Source organism: Ixodes scapularis, unplaced genomic scaffold, assembly GCF_016920785.2.
Source record: "Ixodes scapularis isolate PalLabHiFi unplaced genomic scaffold, ASM1692078v2 PGA_scaffold2__306_contigs__length_199485367, whole genome shotgun sequence".
Lineage (NCBI taxonomy): Eukaryota > Metazoa > Arthropoda > Arachnida > Ixodida > Ixodidae > Ixodes > Ixodes scapularis.
In genome coordinates, this window is record NW_024609857.1 from 171,929,531 (window position 1) to 171,941,635 (window position 12,105).

Genomic DNA, 12,105 nt, shown 5'->3' on the forward strand with positions numbered 1-12,105 from the left:
CGCACCGGCTACAAGTCATTTTTAATGGGTGAATGCTTTTGTTGAAGCGAGTTTAGACTACTTCTACGCCATCAACGTCTTCGACAGGGAAGCCTGCCACGACTGTTTCGTTTTCGGTTTGGTGGTTTCGCAATCGCTTGTTTTCCTGTGAGCTCGACTGGTCACCTATGTCCTGATGTAAGTGCTCAGGTAAGAAATAATATCAATAACACCACTGTTTTGTTTTGCTGTTTCGTAAAGGCAAATGTGAATAAGTTTGGCATAATTATAACTTATTTTTGCGGTTCAGTTTCTGACACAAATGCAGCGCCATCCATTCAAGAATGAACGGAAAGCAAGACGTAGTACGTAGTCTTATTATTCAGACGATTTTCAACCCGAGGATCACGGAGTTTGCCGAGGTACAGTTCCGAGGCAATCCTTCCTTTGTAAAATTATGTGTTTCGTGTTTAAAAACAGTCGGAAAAGCAAACAGTTTCTCAAAATGTCAGCGTCAACTCCCGACGGACGTCATGTTCCAAAACATTTTGGAAGATAGCGAGTAGCTTGATGCGTTATAGCAGTGTTTATGAACCTTCGCTAGGAATTGTTATGGCGTGGCCATATATATTTGAATCGAAACTGCGCTAGCATTTTTATTGTCTCTCGTGAACGAATCTCAGACATATTTCTCCACTTAAGGTGGTCACCAGCAGCGGAGCTCCTCGGAACCAACGCCGGACAAGTAGGTAGTCCTCTTGGTGGTCGGCATATGCTCACAGATCGTGAGGTGGTCGCCAAGTGGCAAGGAAGCACCACATGCTATCGCAGAGCTGTATCAGAGACAACTTCGGAGGAGGAACTTCAAACGGGCTCGTCATCGCGGATGGCGATCGGCTACGATGGCCGTGATTGATCGTGCCCTACCGCTGGGTAGACACGCCAGTGGAGTGCGCATACAACCAGGTGCACAGAAAACTGGAAAAAAAGTAAGAGTTAGAGGTAGGGGTTGTTTTTGAATTAGTTAGGTACAAGTACTAATCATGCTGTCTACGGATATCTCGGGGCCAACTTTTTTTAAACGGTTTGATCATACTGTGCTTGAAATAATGAGGCCGTAACTAACAAAATTTTTTCAGCACTCTTCACGTATAGTCACTGTTAGATCCTGGCTGGTAGATGACGACGGGATAACATTAACTATTTATTTACTCAAGATACAAAGGCTACATGACGACGTGACAGGTTCGTTGGCTGATGTAGGCCGTTGACTGCGTGCTTCGCATTGTTCCTGCGGTGTGGCGTGGCCTTCTAGGTTTGGCATCTGTTTCCAGATGGTACTACCACTCAATACACAACACTCCTTTCACCGCTTGGGGGGGAGCTCGAGCCCCGTCTCATCTCTTCTGCCTGGCCACATCCACATCTTGCACTGGGCCATCATTGACATGTGCGCTGCGCTGCCTGTATTCGGGTGCTCAGGTGGTTCAGGACGAGCAGCTTGCCGCTGTCCGTGACTGATGCTGTCTGTTGCAACTCTCGATGCACCGCTCCTACACACTTGGTCGACAGAACGTCGCACGATAATGCCCTCCTGGGTGCGGGTTTTGTAGGAAACTGGACCCGTCATTTCAACCACTGTCGCCAGTATCCATGAAGGGCCACTGCTGTAGCTGCATATGAATACTGGGTCTCCTGTTCGAAACATTGTGACTTCGGTTGGGCTCCTTCGCTGGAATTCTCATCAGCTCCCTTCCTCATGCTCTCAGTCAGGTCTGGGTGCAGTCGGTCAAGTATCGTCTTCAACCTCCTGTTTATCAGCATATCCACTGGGCTCCTGCCTGTCATCATGCATGGTGTTACATGCTCCTGTAGCAGAAAACTGGTCAGATGCTGCCCTCATGTTCCCTTTTACAATACGCTGTAGCGAATCTTTCGTTGTGTGCACCATGCGCTCTGCTTGTCCGTTAGTTGACGGGTGGAAGGGTGCTGACGTGATGTGTCTGATGAGACCGGCTTTCAAGAATGTGCGGAATTCTTCGGAGGTGAACTGAGCCCCATCATCCGAGACCACGGTGCTGGAGTTGCATTCCATGCGTCTACTGAGGCACGAGGAGGTGCAGGTCGTTACTCTTGGCATGCCATGCACTTGATCACATGCTCTTCTATGCTTCTGTCCATCTTGGGCCACCATACATAGCTGCGAGCCAGAGCCTTCATTTGGTCAATGCCAGGATGTCCGACATGGAGGGCCTCCAGCAACACCTTCCTGCCTTCTGGGGGAATTACGACCCTGTTCCCCCAAAGTATACATCCTTTGTGAACTTGCATCTCATGTTGTCGAATCTTGAATGGCTGGAAATTTGCCTCAAGGCCGCCTGTCAGCTAACCCTTCAGAGCCCAGTTGAGAACGCTTCAAACGGTGTTCTTTGCTGTCATTTGTGCGCCGTCCTTGGCGTGGGGCGGTGGATTGGATGTGTTCTCCAGAAACAAAACTTCTAGAGGAGGTGGCACCAAAAACTCTGGAATGGTAAGTGAGAGGCAGCTAAATGCATCGGCATGTTGTATGTCCTTCCAAGGTCAATAATCCAAACTGTAGTTATAAGCATTCTGTAGGATCGTCCAACGCTACATTCGTGGAGACAACATGTATGGCATTTGCTTTGCAGGTGTGAACAGTCCCAAAGGCGGTTTGTGGTGTTATGATCTCAAAGGCAATACGTGTAGCCATGGAACTTCTTTACGCTTCCCAGCACTGCAAAGGCTTCTTTGTTGATTTGAACATAGTTTGGCTTGGTAGATGTCAATGTGCGGGAGTAAAATGCGACGGGGACCTCTTTGTCATCTTCCGGTCGACGGCCAAGTACAGCTTTAATGTATGTCTTATGGTGAGGCATCACAAGTGTGCACAAAGGGCTTTGTTTCATCATAATGGTGCAGCACACTTGCTGAGGACAGCAGCTGCTTGCGTTCGTTGAAAACTTGTTCATGAAGAGGCGTCCACTCCCACCGAGCCTCTTTGTCAAGTAGCTGACGTAGTGGCTCGGCCACTGCTGCCTTTTTCGTAGAAAGATGCAATAGAAGTTTAGCAGTCTTAGGAAAGCCTGTAGCTCCTGTTTGCTTGTTGGTATTGGTGCCTCATGAATCGCCTTCACCTCTTCTTTTGTTGGGTGCACATCCGTCTCGTCAATAAGAAATCCCAGGAACTCGAGCTGCGACACTTCAAAATGACACTTTTCACTTTTTACCCTGAGTCCAGCATCAGCAAGACGGTGCAGGACTTCCTCGAGGTGGCCTGCCAACTCTTCTTTGGTGCTTGCAGCAATTAGAACGTTATCGAATTATGACACAACACCGGTGATCCCCTTCAGGATGTCGTCCATGAAGCTCTGAAAGATCCCTAGAGCAACATTTACTCCAAACCGTAGCCGCTTTACTCGAAATGCTCCTCGATGGGTTGTGATCGTTTGTGCCCCCGCCGCTTCTTCATCAACCACCAGCTGCTGGTAAGCTTCTGCCAAATCCGGTTTTTCAAACAGCCTCCCCCCCGAGAGTGATGCCAGGAGGTGCTGTACCATGGGGATCGGGTACGGCTGTTGAGCCAGTGCCTTGTTGAAAGTGCACTTGTAAGCGCCGCATATTCTAATGTTTCCAGTTGCCTTCATGGGCGTCACAATCGGGGTCTCCCACTTTGGTTGCATGACCGGCTCCAAAATGCCTTGTTCAATAAAGCAATCAAGTTCAGCGTCAATTTTAAGCATGAGCGCAAAGGGCATTTGCTAGGGTTTCATGCGGATTGGCATCATTGCAAAGTCAAGGTGCTGCGATAGTGGGGGTCCCTCAAACTTCTGAATCTTTTACCCAAAAACGCCTTCATACTTTGCAAGCACACCTTCAATAGACAGCCCTGTGACCTTATTTACCCCTAGCAGCCTGATTCCCAATGGTTTAAACCAGTCCATGCCAAGGAGGGTTGTCCACTGTCCCTGTGTTACTAGCAGTTTCAGGTCTCCTTCGAAACTGCTGTGCTTGACATGGACCTTATACACCCCCTTGATCTGCACCGTATTGCAATGGAAATCTGACTTGCGATTGAAATGGCTCACCCGGTGCAGCATCTTCTTCATGACCTCATTTGTTTGTTCTGGGATGATCGATAACTCTGACCCCTAGTCAACTTCCATCATTGCCGACGTCCGGTGCTTACGTGTCTGCGATGCCTGTGGCGGGGCCAGTTGGTTAGTATCGTACACATCATCAGATTGTGTCTTCAAGTTCAGAACGTTCGTCATGGTTTTGGATCCTCTTGTTCCCATGGCCCGCTCTGCGCTCATTGTTTCATGCGACACACACAGTCGATGCGGCCGATTTTTCTGCATAAGTGACTCTGGGCATCCTTAAATTGACAATACTCCCGTGCGTGAGCTCCTCTGCACCCATTGCAAGGCTTTGTTTTCCCGTGGTATACTGTTTCCTTGTCGGTTGCCTAAGCGTGTTTTCTCCTTCCTCTCAGTCCTGATGTATGGCAACGTTGGTTGCCACAGCTGGTTCTCCTCCCCTCACATCGCGGTGCTTTGAGCCGCCGCTTCAGCTGCCAGCACTTCTTCCTGAGCGATCTTGAACGAGAGTTTTTTTTTTTTGCGAAAAGTCGAGCTTCAAGAGTTTCATCCCTCAGGTCACACACGAGTAGATCTCACAGTGTTTCCGTGAGATTTGGAAAGTTGCAGTTTTGTGACAACCGCCGTAGTTCCACAATGAATAAGGCCACAGACTTCTCGGGACCCTGATTCCGCCGGTAAAGGCATTCTAGCGTACAATCTCCGACGGTTGGCTGAAGGTCTTCGTTTTGGGAGTTGCCAACGCGAGTAGTGACTGTACTAAGTCAAAAGTGGCAGCTCCGCAAACGCTAAAAAAAAAACAGCACGTTTTCTGGTTGGGTTGGTGATATCGTTTGCCTTGAGGTGGAAGTTCAATCTTGCCTCGTAGGCGTCCCACTTCTCCGGAAACGCAGGGTTGAATTCACCTATCTTTCCCAGGGTCGCCATTTCTTGTCGAGGGTACAAGGGGGGTGCCCGAACAAAGGGCGATGTTCACAAACCTTCTGCCTCACCTGTACGTTCCGATGTGGGGCCGTAGAGTGCGGCAGTCTCTATGCAATCTTATCCTCATCACCACATGATAGATCCTGGCCAGTAGGTGATGACCGGATAACATGAACTATTTATTGACTCAAGATACCAAGGCTACGTAATGAAGACATGATAGGTTCACTGGCTGGCGTTGGCCGTTGACTGCGTGCTTTGCATTTTTTCCGCGGTGTGGCGTAATCTTCTAGGATTGCGGTCCGTGTCCCGGATGGTGCCACCACTCTACACACAACAGTCACCATGAACAATCTATTGAAACTGTGGCTATTGCCAGAAACTTTCGAATAGGACACTGAAGTAAAAGGTTTTGTCAGAAAAAATGGGTGATTACAAGCACAGAGACGTCAGAACCATTCAGCAGATGGGGAGGGCGACAGTGGTGGGGGGGAAGGGCAAGTTTGCACCCCTCCCCCATATCTTTTCCATTAAATTTTTGACCTGTCGGGGGGGCAGTCTCCCCCCCCCCCCCCCGCCCCCCTATTTCTTTTCGACGCCACTGTACAAGCAGAATGTGATTACAACCATCGTGTCTGTAGTCGACTGTATACTGGTGGTTGAGGCGACGGCCATTTGCAGCGAGAGCTATGGTAAAATGCGCCTGATTCAGCTGTAGCACTTGCTATGTATCGCGGCGATAGTTTCATTGAGTCGCCCCGCAACAGAGTAACCGTCAAAGAAAAGAAAGTCCGAGTGGCAGAGGAGGGCTGCGGCTACACAGTTGGCAGGACTCTTCGTGGCGGTGCATTGACAACACTTTTTAACATATATGTTCACACACTCTTTGCATCAGCCTTGCCTGTTCGTGATAACGATGCCCTTTGCCTTTATCTTCATGATGTAGTTTCCAAGTTTCGAGCGCACCTTCGGGGCCTCCTCGCCGAGTACGGGAAGCATGCCTCGCCGCGAGCTCGCCAAGGAAATGATCAGTCGGCAGTGGCCCCCAAATGCATGCTCGCTGAAACGCTGCCACCGAGACATCGGCCTTTGCGGTCCATGACATATGGATCCTTGCATTGTTTATCAATACTTCACTAACTCATAACTTTACTATGAGTGGCGTCTAGAGCCGCTGGTCAAATAATTGCGGGATTCCAGTTACGCCTTGAACCGCATATTTAAATTTGTTCTTCCGACACAATAGCCTTTCGCATCAAAACTTTGTCGGTGGCATATTGGAACTTTCTGCTCGTAGCACACTTTACCAACGCCGAAATATCCCGTACGTGCTGGGTGAATGTCGTCATCGTAAGTTTGGCACAGTTTTTCAAGTTCGCATGCCAAAAACCAGGTAGGTTTGTAGAAAATATGGTGCACATCAGTGCATGTCCGGGCAATTCGTGGCATCCTATGCCTTGGTAAGTGCTTCCATGTGGTGGGAAGTCAATCACCAGCATGGTGCGGGGCCCCCGTTTGTTTGCCGTCTGATAAGCAAGTTAGTTGCTTTGTTTTATATGAACCACAGGCAGCCCAAGGAGTTGTGGCTACTTTTCGATACAGTGCAGTCAAACGCACTGAAACGAAACTGTGTATATGGGCCTTTACGCCGCTGCACTTCCATTTTGGACCTGCAGTTTGTACTTTCTTTCGTTGTCGTTCCCACTCGGCTTTGACGTCAGTGGATCATAGATGAAGGTTGCTCAAACATAAAAAGGGAGATGAATAGTTAGGTGTTTTGGCTGAATGTGCCTTAAGCAACTTCGACAAAAGGCAGCAAGAAGGGAGATGATTGTAAGGATTGCAAAGGAAAAAAAAGCTTTGATGCTGACTGCATGCCACGTCGGCGGTGACATCGCTCAGGCCTGTACAAATGCAATGGTGCGCAAGGCAAACATTTTTTTTGCGGGTGCGGTCTTTATGCGTGTTTATTACACTAATGACTTTCACTTTTACTTAGCTGAGTGTGTAAAAGTCGTTGCATTTTTTATGGTGCCATCATTTCTTTAGTTTTGCATGTTGCTAAATGAAATACATAATGCAGTGGAATTTTTTTGCATACTTGGAACCAAAAAGACATTGAAGAGAACTAACAAAAAAAAAACTGTTTATTGTATTTACAAAGTACAGCTAAAACGGCAGTGCCTCTTTGCCAAACTGAAGGCCCCTCCTACCCTTTAAGGGTCTTGTTGTAGGGCCTTCCCAAGTAACATGAAAATTTTTTCTCCCTGTTCAATATAAAAGTTTGCAGCCTTTTTCATCATTTCGGCAGCCTCGCGGGCTGCCCTTGCTGCCCTTGCCTGCTCTTCCGATGCCCTTGCCTGCTCTTCCGTCGCCTTCAGTTTGGCAAGGAGGCACTGCCGTTCTAACTTTACGTTCTCGTGTTGTTGCTCCATGATGTCCCTATAAAACTGTTTGTCTGCAGCCCGTGTGCTGGCTGCCGAGCCTGCGGGTGGTGCGCTGGGCCTCCAGACCGGTCGTGAACGAGGTGGTCCCTGCCGGCCCAGTGGTGCCGGTCGCCCTTCAGCAGCAGCTGCTTCCTCAGGCGGTCCCCCTGCCACAGGAGGAGGCCCCTCCCGACGTAGCAGCGCAGCTGCTGCACCAGGCTCCACGGGTGCCTCATCCTCGTCCAGCGGCCAGTCCGGAGGCTCGTAGTCCTGTGTTTCTTCGGACTCCGGCACCTCGAAGAATGCGACCCCGGGGTCCACTTCAACTTCGTAGTTCAGGACTCTGCCCTCTCCAACCACCTCGTTAGTGGTTGGCTGCACGCTGACTGGTGCTGTGCTGGCGCTAAGGAAAATACACAAGAATGTCAGTCTTGTCACCCTTGTACATAATTTGAGAACACTCTTATTTGTATTTCATTCTTGCTTTTTGTGTGCATGTGGATCAAGCTCGACTCCTCAGCTCTCGGCCATTGCTGCTATTAGTTGTGAAAGTATGTGGGCTTTAGTAAAGCCACTACAGTGTGCAGGTCAAGCCCGATCTTGGCTGTTGCGGCTATTAGTTGTGAAAGCAGCCGGCTTCATGCAGATCCAGTGTGCAGTGTTGATGCCGGCCACATATTTCTGGTTGCTTGTCCCTACAATTCTGTTTTATGTCAAAAAGACTACCATGTTGAGCAGCAGAGGTGCTCAGGGTGATTCTAAATATAGTGATAGTGTCTACTGGTCGGTTGTACACCATATTTGAACTGACTGCTGAGGATTACTTCTGATTTCTTTTATTTATCAATACTGTTCACCCTTTCAGGGTGGCTTTATTCCAGAAAAGACATTCCTCATGGTATGCAATGTGCATGTTGGAAGTGTTGCAAAAGCTTGACGTCAGCATATGCTCAGCAGCAGTGAACTCAGCTGTGACAGTGAATGCTACCTACAAATGAGCGAGATTTCAGCACACTAATCTCGCACAAATATGTTTATGTAACAGACTGTCTCAGCTTTGTGCCTTTATTCATTTCACTTGCCATCCCAATACAACGGACCTGAAGCAAATGAGGTCTAAGCTTTGTGTTTGTGACCTTTGGGTCTACGTAGCAGTAGAGTTTTCAACATAAAACAATATATTTGTTTTGCTGTTTGTCATAGTTCGGCTTGACTTCATAAAAGTCTAGCTTGTATACGGTAGTCTTGCGATAATTCGAATTCGGATATTATACTTCTGGTTAATTCAAACAAATTTCCTAAGTTTGGTTGTCTCGCTAATGTTCTCAGTGTATCCATATGCCACTTAAACCGAATACCGTTTTCCTGTAATTTATATTTTTTGTTCTTGCAGCCCTTTTGTTGAGTGTGCTTCTTGCCGAGCACCGGTACACTGCAGAGGGAACAGTTATGGAGCTGTTGCTTCTCCGCAATGCACCGGCGCTCGGTGATAAGCGCACTCAACGGGGCTCATGCGGAAATTTCTACAGCAACTTGCGCAGACGCTGTGATCTGGTAGCATGGCATACACCGAGCGCTGGCACATTGCGGAGAAGCAACAGATCCATGGGTGTTCCCTCTGCAGTGCACCGATGCTCGGAAAGAAGTGTACTAAACAAAAGGGCTGAAAGAACAAAAAATATGAATTACAGGACAACGGCATTGAATTTAAGTGGCATAGCATGGGCAAGTCACAACGTCCTCACAAGTTGCTATGAAAACTGTGGCGCAGTGCCCGTTTTTATTGTTCCCGTGTCCCCCGTTTAATAGTTCACACTAAACAACTTCTTGACCCGATGAACAAACTGAATTTTGTTTTGAGTTGTCATCTGCTGTTTGAACAGCACACAACAATGAACATTTTTGAGGGATAAATAAACTTTTGTCTTACATTTCACGAATGTTTCATGTGTAGCATACCTGGTTATGATCAGTAGGCCTATGTAAAGGAAAGCATGAAATACCTTCTGTGTATGTGAAGCTACTCATAAGGCAAATCATATTTTTATCTTGCATCATTATTTAGATAAATTTCTGATAAATCAAGCGAAATTCATGGCTTCCTGGAGTTTGAAATCATGAGAGTATAATGTATTTTGTAATGGTAGTGTAGTAGAAACACAATCCCCTTTGTCTTGTTCGCATTGCATGATACCTTTTTAAGATATACCTTCTACCATTTCAGCAGTGTACCAGCCTAAGTCTGCTGTCATTTTTCTTTCCCAAACTTTCAAGACTCGGCCAACGGCGCTTGCAATGTTCAGAAGACTGCGTCGTCCTCCCCATGTACATGTCGGCTCATAATCACCATCATTTTAACCTTGCATCTCACAAGATTAGGTCGTGATCTTACATCATCACATAATCACCATCACAAGATGTGGCATTGCGGGCGTACCTTGCACGGGCTGCAGCCTTTCTGCAGTGCCGTGGCTCTCCTAGTCCAATAATTACTATTATTATTATTATTATTGTTTATATTATTTTTATTATCATCATTGATGAGCGCAGTGGTCTTTCATTGACATGCCTAGCTCGACTTTAACTTCAAGTAACATGGCTCAAAGTTTTAGAGTTCTTGGACGTGCACGGTTCTTTCTTGCTCTGGAGAGAACACACCAGAACATTTCTTTGAGTGGCCCAGTATTTAGTGCTTGCGAACTTCAGATATGACTATGAATACAATATTAGCTTTGCTAGTGGAACCCCCAATCATGTGAATCTCGAAAGGCTAGACTTCGTACAAATAGCAGTAGCATGACAGCTCACTCGTCGGTGTCTATGCCTCCTTCGATACCCAGAAGGTTGGGGCTTGTGGAACCGATGACCGCCAGCACAGCCTCAGCCAGCGGTGTCAGCGTGTGGTCGTTGCGCCCTGCGCCTGTGGAAGACAAGGTTCTCTTTATATTTTGTTTGAGCATTAAATTTTGTCTGATTGCAGCAGGCACATTCATTGTTTTGATTTGAATAATAGCTTTATATCTTAATTGCTTCTATAATTTAGCCAAGAAAATGAGAAAGTGGAAAAAAACTTCTTTAGCACACAGAATGTGTGCTTCATTTTTATGTGCAGTAAAAACATGTATAGTAAACTCACCGGTCGTGGAGTCTGCTCTCTTCGAGAGGGTCAGTTCAGCGCGGCTGCGAGATTTGAGGTTTTGCCACTGCTTTTTGAGTTGCGGCACAGTGCGCAGCGTCGATGGATGCCGCGAATTCATCACGGATGCGATCGCCTGCCACGCTTTTCTTTTAGCAGCTTTTGTAATATTGTTGTTAAATTTGTTCTTAATTATACGTTTTCGTTTCTCGATTTCGTAAACCAATTGAAACTTATCATCTTCGGACCAATTTGATTTCTTTACCTTGGGAGGCATCCGTGATGGACCGGCGACATCCATGTCTGCGTGCAGCAAACTCAGACGGTCGTCTGCTAACTTAACGATTGAAACATAATTATCAACTTTTATTGCAAATGCTTACGAGAAAATACGTCCAGCGCATTTTTTTTTCTTAAAAAATTTGGCGCCTAAGGACACGCAGGCATTTCTGTAGACAACTTTATTCGGCGTACGCACTGGACGTCGACGACGGTGGTGACAGACGATCGCGATACGAAGCAATATGACAGCGTTGGTGCGCACTAAGCTCTACCCAAAACCGAGCATCGCTGACTCTTTTTTCTTTCTTCTATTTTGCACAGAACCACGGTATGTACGAGACATGTGCCGCAGTTTTGCGACTGTCGTCGTTTCTCTTTGCACAAACCGATCGCAGCGTAGCAGAAGCAGACGATCTCTCACTTGCCGCCTCGCGTCGCCGGCGCTTTCTTATTGGACAGGAGATCACAACTCGTCACTTCCACGTCCGGAATCTTCGGCCGTGTTCCAAAATTTACTCGGTCTCACTCTAGGGTAAAGGTTTTGTACCTTTGCGATCGAAAACTTACCCGCGTCCGGCATTACTCGATTTTTGATGTCACGTGACATAATCTGCCAGGGTAACTCGGATCCATTCGAGTAGATTTGGAACGCACCCTTTGTTTCCTCCGGTATTTCTTCAGTTTTCCCTAGATTCCCTCTCTAGGTACTGCTCACTCCGTTCTTGGCGGTCTGGGCAGTCTGGGTGCCAGACTCAAGACCAAACTTGAGTCAAGACCGCGCCGGAGACCGTGCTGGATCCGTCTTGGTCTCAGCCACGGTCTCAGCCGAGACCGCCAGGCGCCTGAGTCAAAACTTGAGCCAAGACTTGAGTCAAGACTTTCTAGCAAGCGGCCCCTGGTACCTTGTTATACACTTTGACGAGTATTCATCCTGGAATCATCATATTGACTACCTACTTAAACACCTGCGAATTTCTCCATACCTCTATAAACTCCGAAGTTCTGCAAGTATTAATCTAAGGCGATTGATTTACCATATGTTAGGTGAATAAAAACTAAGATACGGTATAACCATTTATGCACTCTCATCCCAATACAGAATACAAAAAAAATAAATAACCTAATTAAAAAAATGAAGCAGAACATGACGTATGGCACACCCTCAGAAAGTCTTTCGTTTGAAGAACAGCTGTTAAAACTCTGATTGTTAACAGTGGAAGACCTGCATAAATTCATGGTC

The 12,105-nt window shown here is 47.2% G+C and overlaps 1 protein-coding gene and 1 long non-coding RNA gene across 2 annotated transcripts; one reads left to right on the plus strand and one right to left on the minus strand.

The window, feature by feature from the left end:
- The first annotated feature begins 745 nt into the window (after nucleotides 1-745).
- On the plus strand, nucleotides 746-7,712 carry LOC121836843. The gene is made up of 3 exons (XR_006078032.1): nucleotides 746-968; nucleotides 3,061-3,062; nucleotides 7,486-7,712. It is a non-coding gene; the product is annotated as an uncharacterized LOC121836843 (long non-coding RNA).
- A 2,539-nt stretch (nucleotides 7,713-10,251) lies between these two features.
- On the minus strand, nucleotides 10,252-10,884 carry LOC121836659 (nuclear apoptosis-inducing factor 1-like). Its single transcript, XM_042291619.1, has 2 exons — nucleotides 10,584-10,884; nucleotides 10,252-10,367 (listed from the first exon to the last, which is right to left on the minus strand). The coding sequence occupies exons 1-2, from the start codon at nucleotides 10,882-10,884 to the stop codon at nucleotides 10,252-10,254; spliced, it is 417 nt and encodes a 138-aa protein (XP_042147553.1).
- Nucleotides 10,885-12,105: the final 1,221 nt, after the last annotated feature.